This window comes from Neovison vison, chromosome 6 (genome assembly GCF_020171115.1).
Source record: "Neovison vison isolate M4711 chromosome 6, ASM_NN_V1, whole genome shotgun sequence".
NCBI classification, from domain to species: domain Eukaryota; kingdom Metazoa; phylum Chordata; class Mammalia; order Carnivora; family Mustelidae; genus Neogale; species Neogale vison.
The window spans coordinates 211,234,820-211,249,651 of NC_058096.1; the positions used below are offsets into that span (position 1 = coordinate 211,234,820).

At 41.5% G+C, this 14,832-nt stretch overlaps 1 protein-coding gene across 1 annotated transcript; it reads right to left on the reverse strand.

The window, feature by feature from the left end:
* Positions 1–903, reverse strand: LOC122910705 (28S ribosomal protein S10, mitochondrial). The gene has a single exon (XM_044255321.1). It carries the CDS (start codon positions 897–899, stop codon positions 297–299), a length of 603 nt encoding a protein of 200 aa, XP_044111256.1. The 5' UTR covers positions 900–903; the 3' UTR covers positions 1–296.
* Between the last annotated feature and the right edge of the window lie 13,929 nt (positions 904–14,832).

A 14,832-nucleotide genomic window follows, 5' to 3' on the forward strand; every position in this document is an offset into this window, starting at 1 on the left:
CCAAAATACAAACTCGATTCTCTTAGTGCACAGCAGTCAAAGTGGTTTGCTCACATTTGTTAAAATCAGAACTAAAAGGATGAGTGTACAGAAGAACAGGTCAAGTGGTTTTTCATTCTAGTCCAGTGTGTCACTTAAGTTCGTTCGGCCCCTTGCTGTGAGCTGATCAGGACATGTGCGGTCACGCAGGCTGCATGGAGCGGTCAGGTAGACTCATGGTTGAGCCTCTCTATCTCAACATACATTTCTGACCTCTTATTGGGTCAAAGGCCAGCACCAGCAGACTCGCTGAAATTTTAGGACTTGCTTTCTTTTTCTTCTGGTACCGTTTCCCAGATTGGCTCCTTGATGTGTTCTGGTAACTGTTCTAATTTGGTCTTTGTTACTTCCATGGCAACTCCTTCAGGTAAGTTACGCTGAATATATTCCAAGTAGACATCTGCTGTACTTCCAGTTAGATGTTCTAACTCTAAACATCTGTAAAGTGTTCTCATTTCATACTGAACTCTGTGCTTCTTGAAAATATGCACTGATTTGAGAAGAGTAAATCGCTCTATTTTCCTTGGAGGTTCATGTACTTTAATAGAGATACCAAGTTCTTGCGCAGCAAGCACTGCAAAATATTCATAACTGTCTAATACAGCCTTATCATGGCCTTTTACTAAAACTGATAGGCGCTTATATAATGTATCTGGTTCATCAGAGATGGTTATCTTAGGTTTGGTCAAATCCTTGGGAATATCAACGTGTAGGTTTGAAAACTGTACCCATTTCATACTGGTAGTGAGGAGAAAGCCACCATTTCTGGCTGTACTGCTCTTAGAAGGGTTTACAGAAAAATTCCTTGAACCCTGCCAGAGACACCGGCACATGGAGCCGAGCGCTCCCCACACCGACATCTTGCCTCCAAGGCTGCATAGTCTTTTAAGCCTTGCCGGTCTTGGAAACTCTTTATCTCTCCATCCATTTTGAATGTCAGTCTTGCTGGATAAAGTATTCTTGGCTGCATGTTCTTCTCATTTAGTGCCCTGAATATATCTTGCCAGCCTCTTCTGGCTTGCCAGGTCTCTGTGGACAGGTCTGACGTTATTCTGATGGGCTTCCCTCTGTAAGTCAGGAGCCTCTTTGCCCTGGCGGCTTTCAAGAGATTATACCTACAATTATAATTCCTCAATTTGACTATCAGGTGTCGTGGTGTTTTTTTTGGAGTGTATAATCTTGGGTGGAGACCGTTCAGCCTCTAGTACATGAACACTGGTTTCATTCGCGAGATTCGGAAAGTTTTCATGAAGACTTGTTCCACAATATCTTCTAGACTTCTTTCTTTCTCCTCCCCTTCAGGGATTCCAATAATTCTGACGTTGGAACGCTTCATGGCATCATTTATTTCCCTGATTCTGCTTTCGTGGGATCTAAGCTGTTTGTTCCAGGCTTCCTCCTGATCCTTTCTCTCTATCTGTTTGTCTTCCAGATCACTAATTCTATATTCTGTCTCAGTTACCCTAGCTTTGGGAGAGTTTATATTAGATTGGAACTCATTGAGAGCATTGTGGACCTCCTCCCTGGTAGCTTTAAGCTCCGCCCTAACATTGTGAACATCCTGTCTGGTCGCTTTCAGTTCGGCCCTAATCAATTCTGTTTGGTCATCCATGGCTTTCTCCAACCTAGCTATTGCCTGGATAATTGTTAGCCTGAATTCTCTTTCCGACATATTGTCTATGTTGATAGCCGTTAGCTCTGTTGCAGAAGGTCCATCCTCTGTATTTTTCTTCTGTTGGGCATTCCTCCTCCTAGTCATTTTGGTGGGAGAAGACTGAACAGATGTAGCTGGATGTATCAACTCTGGTGCAGTCAAGGTGCACCCTGGAACACTTCTGAGCAATCAGGATTCCCCACCCAAACGAGAGACAAAAGAAAAGGAAAAGAAAAAGAAAAAAAGGAAAAGAAGAAAAAGAAAAACAAAAAAGAAAAAAGAGAGAGAGAGAGAGACAGGAAAGAAAGGGAAGATGAAAGAGAAGGTTCAGCCCAGATGGGCCCCAAGGTAAGATTTATGAAGTGACAAACAAAAAGAGATAAAAAGACTGATACAATTATATGGCAAGAGAAAGAAAAAAAAAAAAATATATATATATATATATATGCAAATAGAGAAAGAACCTCGTCAAAAAGAACCACAAGTGTAAAATTTATATGCTATCAGGACAAACTCAAAAAACACAGAAACACTGGTGGAAGAAGATGGGAGAATTCTTATAAATTCTCAGTGTGTGCGAGGAAGGTTTTTTGATTCTTCCTGGATGTATCTTGATATCTTTGTTAAAGGACTCAACTTTCCTAAGATAAAGGGGATTAAAAATTGGCTTACCTATAGGGGTAGTATTTATTGGGGAAAGGGGATTACTTTGAAGTTAACTCTATATGAATATTACAGGATAAAAAATAAAAAGGAATATACTAGACTAAACTAAACTAAAATTTTTTAAAAAAAGGAATTCAAAAAATAAAAATGCAAAAGAAAAACATAGGTGTATGTATCAAAAAGTTCAGGTTAGAAAGGTATTATGGAATTTATTGAAGAGACTGTCTTTTTTCCACTGTATATTTTTTCCTGTTTTGTCGAAGATTAATTGACCATAGAGTTGAGGGTCCATATCAGGGCTCTCTACTCTGTTCCACTGGTCTATGTGTCTGTTTTTATGCCAGTACCATGCTGTCTTGGTGATCACAGCTTTGTAATAAAGCTTGAAATCAGGTAAGGTGATGCCGCCAGCTTTATTTTTGTTTTTCAACATTTCCTTAGCGATTCGGGGTCTCTTCTGATTCCATACAAATTTTAGGATTATTTGCTCCAGCTCTTTGAAGAATGCCGGTGGAATTTTGATCGGAATGGCATTAAAAGTATAGATTGCTCTAGGCAGTATAGACATTTTAACAATGTTTATTCTTCCGATCCAAGAGCATGGAATGGTCTTCCATCTTTTTGTGTCTTCTTCAATTTCTTTCATGAGTGTTCTATAGTTCCTCAAGTATAGATCCTTTACCTCTTTAGTTAGGTTTATTCCCAGGTATCTTATGGTTCTTGGTGCTAGAGTAAATGGAATCGATTCTCTAATTTCCCTTTCTGTATTTTCATTGTTAGTGTATAAGAAAGCCACTGATTTCTGCACATTGACTTTGTATCCTGCCACGCTGCTGAATTGCTGTATGAGTTCTAGTAGTTTGGGGGTGGAGTCTTTTGGGTTTTCCATATAAAGAATCATGTCATCTGCGAAGAGAGAGAGTTTGACTTCTTCATTACCAATTTGGATACCTTTTATTTCTCTCTGTTGTCTGATTGCTGTTGCTAGGACTTCTAATACTATGTTGAACAAGAGTGGTGAAAGTGGGCATCCTTGTCTTGTTCCTGATCTCAACGGGAAGGCTGCAAGCTTTTTCCCATTGAGGATGATATTTGCTGTGGGTCTTTCATAGATAGATTTGATGAGGTTCAGGAATGTTCCCTCTATCCCTATACTTTGAAGCATTTTAATCAGGAACGGATTTGGATTTTGTCAGATGCTTTTTCTGCATCAATTGAGAGGACCATGTGGTTCTTCTCTCTTCTCATATTAATTTGTTGTATCACATTGATTGATTTACGAATGTTGAACCATCCTTGTAGCCCAGGGATGAATCCCACCTGATCATGGTGGATAATCTTTTTAATGTGTTGTTGGATCCTGTTGGCTAGGATCTTGTTGAGAATCTTAGCATCCATATTCATCAGTGATATTGGTCTGAAACTCTCCTTTTTGGTAGGGTCCTTGCCTGGTTTGGGGATCAGGGTAATGCTGGCTTCATAGAAAGAGTCTGGAAGTTTTCCTTCTGCTTCAATTTTTTGAAACAGCTTCAGGAGAATAGGTGTTATTTCTTCTTGGAAGGTTTGGTAGAATTGCCCAGGGAATCTGTCAGGTCCTGGGCTCTTGTTTTTTGGGAGGTTTTTGATCACTGCTTCAATCTCGTTATTAGATATCGGTCTATTCAGGTTGTCGATTTCTTCCTGGTTCAATTTTGGTAGTTTATATTTTTCCAGGAATGCATCCATTTCATCTAGGTTGCTAAGCTTATTGGCATATAACTGTTCGTAATAACTTCTGATGATTGTTTCTACTTCCTTGGTGTTAGTTGTGATCTCTCCCTTTTCATTCATAATTTTATGAATTTGGGATTTCTCTCTTTGATGTACTGTACAGCTCGCTGTGATGGTAAATAGGTTAAAAAAATTACCTATGTGTAAAAAAAAAAATATGAACCAGAATAGTGGAAACGAGTGAACAATACAAGTTTTCCTATGAAGTAGTGGTGGTTCTCTTGTAGTCCTTTTTTTTTTTCTTTCTTGATTTGTTTTCTGGGGGAGGGGCCTGCCACGTGGGTTGTCAGTCAATGATGTTTCCTGAGTTGAGTCCCCCCGCCCCCCTCAAGGGGGTGGGCTCTGGGGAAACTGTTTTTTTTCAGGCTTTTGTTCTCTGGTGTTTTGGTTTTTTTTTTTTAATTATTTATTTAACAGACAGAGATCACAAGCAGGCAGAGAGGCAGACAGAGAGAGAGGAAGGGAAGCAGGCTCCCTGCCAAGCAGAGAGTCCGATGCGGGGCTCGATCCCAGGACTCTGGGATCATGGACCTGAGCTGAAGGCAGAGGCTTCAACCCACTGAGCCACCCTCTCTGGCAGTTTTTTTGCTTGTTCACTTTTTTCCCTCTCACCTTGACCGCCTTTGATGGTTTTTGTAGTATTAGAAGAAATCAAACTGCACCCTGATCTCCGTCTCAGAGAGAAGCCTCAGTCTGGGTGCAGAAGCTGAATAAATTCCCCCTTGGCCGCTGGCAGCGCAGGTTCCAAGTTGCAGACCCTGGGGGTGCAGGATCTTTTGCTAGTCCCCAAAGCCGAGGCAGTGGCGGCTGTCTGGGAGCTCCCGACCGCCAGAGAGGTTCCAAGCAGCGATCGCACACTGAGATTTTGCCGTCGGCCCGGGCTGGGAGTGCCCGGCTTGCGCGCACCTCTTTTCAGAGGCGGCTATGGGTCGGGCGCGCGTCTGGGGCACTGAGAACGGGGCGCGGGTCCATGAGCCCCAGGCTGGGCTTTAGTGCGCCTCTGTCCGGGGAAGAGTTACGCGAGCGCGTGCGGCTTAGGCTTTGAAACAATGGCGCGGGTCAAGGAGGGCCGGCCAGGCCTCATTAATTCAGGGGAGTGTGAGGGACGTGCGCGTGCATCTCAAGCTTTGTGGTAGGGCTAGCGCGCGTTCTGCAGACCGGCGCGGCTCCCATCCCCTCACAGGAGCCGGAACCCACGCGCTCTGGGGCGCGCTGGCGGCTTAGGGACCAGGAGCGGTTTCTCCGCCACACTCTCTCTGCCTCAGCGCCGGGGAGGCCGTCTGGGACTGGGGACTTAAGCCCCTCTCCCTAGCCGCCCCGATTCCCACAATTTCCCCCCGCGATCCTTTGCTCTTTTGGAGTGCTTTCAACCAGTCTCCGAGTTACTGCTGGTCCCCAGACGCAGGGCTCTCTCGCTCGTATTGGGGTATTACTCTCCCACCGGTCACCTCTGGTGGCTCCCTCCCCCTTTGGTTTATCTTCTGATATCAGTCCGTCGTTCCCATTCCGCTTTACCTGCTCACTGGCGTCTTCTGCCCCTGTAGAGATCCAGACGTGTATAATTCTGATCTCAGGCTGATTTCATGGGTGATCGGAGTTCTTTGGTAGGTAATCAGCTCACTTTGGGGTACCAGCTGAAAAGACGCCTCTTCCTACTACCCCACCATCTTGTCCTCTTTTTCTTTTTTTATCTGAGAGAGAGATAAAGAAAGAGAGAGAGATGGAATACAAGCAGGGAGAGTTGTAGGCAGGGAGAGGGAGAAGCAGACTCCCTGATGAGTAGGAAGCCTGATGCAGGACTGGATCCCAGGGTTCTGGGATCCTGACCTCAGCCGAAGGCAGCCACTTAAGGTATTGAGCCACCCAGGCATCCTGGAGTCATTTTTATAATACATGAGATAAACTTGAAGAACAGAGTAATCTTGAAAGCTAATTTCAAGTATCAGAAAAAATGCTTAGAATAAAAAGAATCAGATCATTACAAATGCTATGTGTTCTGCCAGGTCTCATTATTATATCATTTAGTTATTGCTACATAGAAAGCACCCTAAAATAATATGGCTTAGTATAGGGGTGCCTGGATAACTCAGTTGGTTAAGCATATGCCTTTGGCTCAGATCATGATCCAGGGGTCCTGGGATTGAGCTCCCTACTCAGCAGGGAGTCTTTTTCTCCCTCTACTTCTTTCACCACCACCTGCCACCACGCTCTCTCTCTAGGTTGTGCATGCTTTCTCTCTCTCTCATGTAAATAAATGAGATTTAAAAAAATAAATGGCTAATATAACGTCTTTATTATCAAAGGGGACTGTAGGGTAGGCAGTTGTTCTGATCCGTGCAGGGTTTCTCATGAGTCTGAAGTCAGTTTTGACTCTCTACATTGTGTTTCTAAGGGTCATCCAGAGGCGTGTGGCTATATTGCTCTTCCATCTTGAACCAATTTATGCCATTTTACTCCTTTCAAATATGTAGGTAATCTTCTAGATACAAAATAAATGAGTTTATGAAATGTGAATGGCCTTAATTTATTTCCACTATTTTAACATGCAGATATGAACCTTTGTTTTTCCACAGTTGGAAGAGACCTCTCCCACCTGGACAGGGGTGGCTCAGCTACCTGTGCTCCAGATCTGCCCTAAGTCATAAGCACTACTAGAATTTTTTAAATACTCATTAATTTACTGGAGCATTATTACATGTGATAAACTGTACATATTTAAAGCATACAACTGTGGGAATTGAAAGGATCACTGAAAAATTATGGGTACATTCTGCATCATTCGATTTCCATAGAACTCAAGAAGGTGCACAGCAAGCTCTAACTACTTCATTATGCAATTGTTAGGGTGTAATCCCTCCCCCTTCACTTTCTTCTGAAGGCAATATTGAATCATAAACATAACTTCAAGAGATGTTGTAAGGCGAGGAGAGACAAGCTGGCAGGGAAGTTGGAGGAGGCGCCCTTTCAACCTGTACCCTAAAGTGAGCTGATTACATTCCAAAGAACTCTGATCACCCACAAAATCAGCCTGAGATCAGAATTATACATGTCTGGATCTCTACAGGAGCAGAAGATGCCAGTGGGCAGGTAAAGCGGAATGGGAAAGTCGGACTGATAAAGTTGGACTGATATCAGAAGATAAACAAAAGGGGGAGGAGCCACCAGAGGCGGCCCTTTGGAAAGTAATATCCCAATATGAGAGTGCCCTGCATCTGGGGACCAGCATTAGCTTGGAGTCTGGTAGAAGGCACTCAAAAAGAGCAAAGGATCACTGGGGGGGGGGGGGAATTGAGGGAACTGGAGCATTAGGGAACGGAACTTCAGTCCCCAGACCCAGGACAGCCACCCCTGGTGCAGAGCCAGAGAGAGTGCAGCGGAGAAACCAGGTCTAGGTCCCTGAGCCACCAGCGTGCGTGGGGTCCGGCTCCCGTGAGGGGCTGGAGCCTCACCGGCTGGCAGAAACACAGCCTTTTTGTAGTACCCACGTGAATGCCGTGCTGTGCTATCAGAGTACAAGTTGCGCCCCGCGACCTCCCCTGAGAGAGGTGCGCACAGGCGCCAGCACGGTGCTCTCGGACTGGAAAGACCAGGCACTCCCAGCCCGGGAAAAAGGAAAATCTCAGTGTGTGATCACTGCTTGGAACCTCTCTGGCAGTTTGGAGCTGGCCAACAACCGCTGCTGCTGCGGTTTGGGTACAAGCAAAAAGTCCTGCATCCACAGGGACTGCGACTGGGAACCTGCTCTGTCCCCGGCCAAGGGGGAATTTATTTGGGCTCTGCAGCCACACTAGGCTAATCTCTGAGAGGGAGGTCAGGGTGCAGTTTGCTTTAACCTACAAAAACCATCAAAAGCAGTCAAGGTGAGAGAGAAAAACAAAAGTGAATGAACATGAGAGACTATGGACTCTGAAAAACAATCTGAGGGGTTTGAAGTGGTGGGGGGGTGGGAGGTTGGGGTACCAGGTGGTGGGTATTATAGAGGGCACTGATTGCATGGAGCACTGGGTGTGGTGAAAAAAATAATGAATACTGTTTTTCTGAAAATAAATAAATTGGAAAAAATAAAAAAAAAGAATGATCTTAACTGTAAAAAAAAATAATGAATAATGTTTTTCTGAAAATAAATAAATTGAAAAAAAATAATAAAAACAAAAATAAAAATCTAAATATAAAAGAGTTAAAAGTTTGCCAATTTTACTAATCTTTTAAATAAACACTAGATATATTCCACAAATTTGAAAAAAAAAAAAAAGCTGTGATCACCAAGACAGCATAAAGACACACATAGACCAGTGGAACAGAGTAGAGAGCCCAGATATGGACCCTCAACACTATGGGCAAGTCATCTTCAACAAAACAGGAAAAAATATACAGTGGAAAAAAGACAGTCTCTTCAATAAATGGTGCTGGGAAAACTTGACAGCTATATGCAGAAGAATGAAACTTGACCATTCTCTTACACTGTACACAAAGACAAACTCAAAATGGATAAAATACCTCAATGTGAGACAGGAATCCATCAGAATCCTAGAGGAGAACATAGGCAGTAATCTCTTTGATATCAGCCACAGCAACTTTTTTTTAAAGATATGTCTCCAAAGGTAAAGGAAACAAAAGCAAAGATTAACTTTTGGGACTTCATCAAGATCAAAAGCTTCTGCACAACAAAGGAAACAGTCAAGAAAACAAAGAGGCAACCCACGGAATGGGAGAAGATATTTACAAATGACAGTACAGACAAAAGGTTGATATCCAGGATCTATAAAGGACTCCTCATACTGAACACACACAAAACAGACAATCATGTGAAATAATTGGCAGAAGATATGCACAGACACTTCTCCAATAAAGACAAATGGCTATCAGACACATGAAAAAATGTTCATCATCACTACCATCAGGGAGATTCAAATTAAAACCACATTGAGATATCACCTTACACCAGTTAGAATGGCCCAAATTAGCAAGACAGGAAATAACGTGTGTTGGAGAGGATGTGGAAAAAGGGGAACCCTCTTACACTTTTGGTGTGAATGTAAGTTGGTGCAGCCTCTTTGGAGAACAGTGTGGAGATTCCTTAAGAAATTAAAAATAGAGCTTCCCTATGACCTTGTAATTGCACTACTGGGTACTTACCCCAAAGATACAGATGGAGTGAAAAGAAGGGCCATCTCTTCCCAAATGTTTATAGTAGCAATGTCCACGGTAGCCATTTTCTGTTGGAAGAATGAAGATGACCTTCAACGGATGAATGGATAAAGAAGATGTGTTCCATATACACTATGGGTTATTATACCTCTATTTGAAAGGATGAATCCCCAACTTTTGTAGCAACATGGATGGGACTGGAAGAGATATGCTGACTGAAATAAGTGAAGCAGAGAGAGTGAACTATCATATGGTTTCACTTATTTGTGGAGCATATCAAATAACATGGAGGACAAGGGGAGATGGAGAGTAGAAGGGAATTGATGGAAATTGGAAGGGGAGATGAACCATGAGAGACTATGGACCCTGAAAAACAGCCTGAGGGTTTTGAAGGGGCGGGGGGTGGGAGGATGGGGGAACCAGGTGGTGAGTATTATGGAGGGCACCTATTGCATGGAACACTGAGAGTGGTGCAAAAACAATGAACACTGTTATGCTGAAAAGAAATAAATAATAATAATAATAATTAAAAGAATAAAATACCTATAAAAAAATAGGAATCCAGTGCAAACCAAACATATGCTGCTATCATTCATGTGCTCAGGGCCTTATGTGGTATTTTTACTCAGAAAGATGTCATTAAAATGTGTAGAAATTAATTGGTGGCATTGAATGTAATGGTCTTTCCTTCCTTAGTTTCTCAAATGTAATGAAAAATTATGGATAATGTAAATTCCTCATGGTATTCTTATAGTTGTCTCCTTTGTTCTGTTACTGTTTATTGCAAGTGTTATTACTATGATCTATGGCCCTATCATGCTTTGTCTATACTGTGTTGCTATTTCTGTGGCCCTCAGCAATGGAGGTCTTTACTTATTGGTGAAGACTGTATTATTTCAGAATTTCTTTGCTTTTATATATTCCAAAAGTGTCTCAATGTGTCCATTTTGTGTGTTTAAAGTTTTATACAAAAAAATATTTGTTCTGATTGTTTAACTATTGACTCACAGCATTTTTAGAACAACTCCGAATCTTATTTAAGTTCCTCTCCCTCTCCCACTCTCCCTGCCCCTGCTTGTTTCCCTCCCTCGCTGTTTCTCTCTGTCAAATGCATAAACAGAACCTTAAGCGAGATAGGAAGAAAGAAAGAAAGAAAGAAAGAAAGAAAGAAAGAAAGAAAGAAGGAGGGGAGGAAGGAGAGAAAGAGAGAGAAAGAAAAAAAGAAAGAAAGAAAGGCAATAGCCCCAAGGAGGACACTCCACCTCTCCCTCTGCTTCCTGACCTGAAAGGGGGAGATAAAACTCGCCTAGGAATGACACATTGGACCAGATGGACCTCATAGATATATACAGAACATTCCACCCTAAAACAACAGAATACTCATTCTTCTCAAGTGCACACGGAACCTTCTCCAGGATAGACCACATACTGGGTCACAAATCAGGACTCAACCAATACCAAAAGACTGAGATTATTCCCTGCATATTCTCAGATCACAATGCTTTGAAACTGGAGCTCAATCACAAGGAAAAGTTCCGAAGGAACTCAAACACCTGGAAGCTAAAGACCACCTTGCTTAAGAATGCTTGGATCAACCAGGAGATCAAAGAAGAACTGAAACAATTCATGGAAACCAATGAGAATGAAGACACTTCGGTTCAAAACCTATGGAATACAGCAAAGGCGGTCCTAAGGGGAAAATACATGGCCATCCAAGCATCCCTCAAAAAAATTGAAAAATCTAGAACACACCAGATGTCTCTATACCTTAAAGAACTGGAGAATCAACAACAAATCAAACCAACTCCACACATAAGAAGGGAAATCATCAAGATTAGAGCTGAGATCAATGAGGGAGAAACCAGAGATACAGTAGAACGTATCAATGAAAGTAGAAGCAGGTTTTTTGAAAGAATCAATAAGATCAATAAACCATTGGCCACACTAATCCAAAAGAAAAGACAGAAAGCCCAAATTCATAAAATTATGAATGAAAAGGGAGAGATCACAACTAACACCAAGGAAGTAGAAACAATCATCAGAAGTTATTATCAACAGTTATATGCCAATAAGCTTAGCAACCTAGATGAAATGGATGCATTCCTGGAAAAATATAAACTACCAAAATTGAACCAGGAAGAAATCGACAACCTGAATAGACCGATATCTAATAACGAGATTGAATCAGTGATCAAAAACCTCCCAAAAAACAAGAGCCCAGGACCTGATGGATTCCCTGGGGAATTCTACCAAACCTTCCAAGAAGAAATAACACCTATTCTCCTGAAGCTGTTTCAAAAAATTGAAGCAGAAGGAAAACTTCCAGACTCTTTCTATGAAGCCAACATTACCCTGATCCCCAAAGCAGGCAAGGAACCTACCAAAAAAGGAGAATTTTAGACCAATATCACTGATGAATATGGATGATAAGATTCTCAACAAGATCCTAGCCAACAGGATCCAACAGCACATTAAAAAGATTATCCACCATGATCAGGTGGGATTCATCCCTGGGCTACAAGGATGGTTCAACATTCGCAAATCAATCAATGTGATACAACAAATTAATATGAGAAGAGAGAAGAACCACATGGTCCTCTCAATTGATGCAGAGAGAATTCCATGATCTTGGATTAGAAGAATAAACATTGTTAAAATGTCTATTCCTTTATATTTTTATCTTCTAATATTAATATAGAGTTAAACTTCAGAGTAATCCCCTTTTCCCAATCAATATTACCCCTATAGGTAAACCAATTTTTAATCCCTTTTATCTTAGGAAAGTTGAGTCCTTTAACAAAGATATCAAGATACATCCAGGAAGAATCAAAACAACCTTCCTCACACACACTGAGATTTTATAACCACTCTCCTATCTTCTTCTTCCACCAGTGTTTGTGTGTTTTTGTGTTTGTCCAGATAGCAATAAATTTTACACTTGGGGTTCTTCTTGACGAGGTCCTCCCTTTATTTGCATATATATATTTTTTTCTCTAGTCATACTTGTATCGGTCTTTTTGTTTGTCTGTTTTTGTTTGTCTGCTTCATAAATCTTACCTTGGAGCCCATCTGGGCTGAACCTTCTCTTTCATCTTCCCTTTCTTTCCTGTCTCTCTCTCCCTCTTTTTTTTCTTTTCTTTTCTTTTTCATTTTCTTTTCTTTTTTCTCTCATTTGGGTGGGGAATCCTGATTGCTCAGAAGTGTTCCAGGGTGTACCTTGACTGCACCACGGTGATATATCCAGCTACATCTGCTCATTCACCTCCCACCAAAATGACTAGGAGGAGGAATGCCCAACAGAAGAAAAATACAGAGGATGGACCTTCTGCAACAGAGGTAATGGCTATCAACATAGACAATATGTCAGAAAGAGAATTCAGGCTAACAATTATCCAGGCAATAGCTAGGTTGGTGAAAGCCATGGATGACCAAATGGAATTGATTAGGGCTGAGCTGAAAGCGATGAGAGATGATGTTCACAACGTTAGGGTGGAGCTTAAAGCTACCAGGGAGGAGCTTCACAATGCTCTCAAAGAGTTCCAATAATCTAAACTTTCTCAAAACTAGGGTAACTGAGACAGAAGATAGAATTAGTGATCTGGAGGACAAACAGATATTGAGAAAGGATCAGGAGAAAGCCTGGAACAAACAGCTTAGAATCAGGGAAATAAATGTTGCCATGAAGAGTTCCAATGTCAGAATTATTGGAATCCCTGAAGGGGAGGAGAAAGAAAGAAATCTAGAAGATATAGTGGAACAAGTCCTTCATGAAAATTTTCCCAATCTTGCGAATGAAACCAGCGTTCATGTACTAGAGGCTGAATGGTCTCCACCCAAGATTATACATTCCAAAAAACATCACGACAATTGATAGTCAAACTGAGGAATTATAATTGTAGGTATGATCTCTTGAAAGCTGCTAGGGCAAAGAGGCTCCTTACTTACGGAGGGAAGCCCATCAGAATAAGGTCAGACCTGTCCACAGAGACCTGGCAAACCAGAAAAGGTTGGCAAGATATATTCAGGGCACTAAATGAGAAGAATATGCAGCCAAGAATACTTTATCCAGCAAGACTGATATTCAAAATGGATGGAGAGTTAAAGAGTTTCCAAGACCGGCAAGGCTTAAAAGACTATGCAACCACCAAGCCGACACTGCAGGAAATATTAAGGGGGGTTCTATAAAAGAGGAAAAATCCTAAGAATAGCATTGAACAAAAATATAGAGACAATCTACAGAACGAAAGACTTCAAAGGTAACTCGATCTCAATAAAAATATATCTATCAGTAATCACTCTCAATGTGAATGGCCTAACTGTGCCCATAGAATGGCTCAGGGTTGCAGATTGGATAAAACGACAGGACCCATCCATATGTTGTCTACAAGAGATCCATTTTGAACCTAAAGAAACACCCAGACTGAAAGTGAAGTGATGGAGAAGCATCTTTCATGCCAATGGGCCTCAAAAGAAGGTTGGGGTAGCGATTCTCATATCAGATAAATTAGACTTTAAACTATAGACTGTAGTCAGAGATACAGAAGGACACTACATAATCCTTAAAGGGACTATCCACCAAGATGATCTAACAATTGTAAATATCTATTCTCCCAACATGGGAGCAGCCAATTACTTAAGAAAACTGTTAATTAATGTAAAGCATCATATTGATATGAATACACTAATAGTAGGAGATCTTCACATGCCTCTCTCAGAAATAGACAGATCATCGAAGCAGAAAATCAATAAAGAAACAAGATCATTGAATGAAACATTGGACCAGATAGACCTCATAGATAAATACAGAACACTCCACCCTAAAACAACAGAATACTCATTCTTCTCAAGTGCACATGGAACCTTCTCAAGAATAGACCACATAATGGGTCACAAATCAGGACTCAACCAATACCAAAAGTCTTAGATGATTCCCTGCATATTCTCAGATCACAATGCTTTGAAACTGGAGCTCAATCACAAAGAAAAGTTCAGAAGGGACTCAATCACCTGTAAGCTAAAGGCCACCTTGCTTAAGAATGGAGCATAACAAATAGCATGGAGGACAAGAGGCATTAGAGAGGAGTAGGGAATTTGGGTAAATTGGATAGGGAGGTGAACCATGGGAGACTATGGACTCTGAAAAACAATCAGAAGGGTTTGAAGTGGCAGGGGGGTGGGAGGTTGGGGTACCAGGTGGTGGGTATAATAGAGGGCACGGCTTGCATGGAGCACTGGATGTGGTGAAAAAATAATGAATAATGTTTTTCTGAAAATAAATAAATTGGAAAAAAAAAAGAATGGGGTACCAGGCGGTGGGTATTATAGAGGGCACGGCTTGCATGGAGCACTGGGTGTGGTGACAAAATAATGAATAATGTTTTTCTGAAAATAAATAAATTGAAGGAAAAAAAAAAAAAGAATGCCAAAGTGGCTGCACCAACCTGCATTCCCACCAACAGTGTAAGAGGGTTCCCCTTTCTCCACATCCTCTCCAACACATGTTGTTTCCTGTTTTGTTAATTTTGGCCATTCTAACTGGTGTAAGGTGATATCTC

Excerpts from the sequence above, each read along its gene's own strand:
- LOC122910705 (XM_044255321.1), bottom strand. The coding sequence starts at position 899 with ATGTCGGTGTGGGGAGCGCTCGGCTCCATGTGCCGGTGTCTCTGGCAG.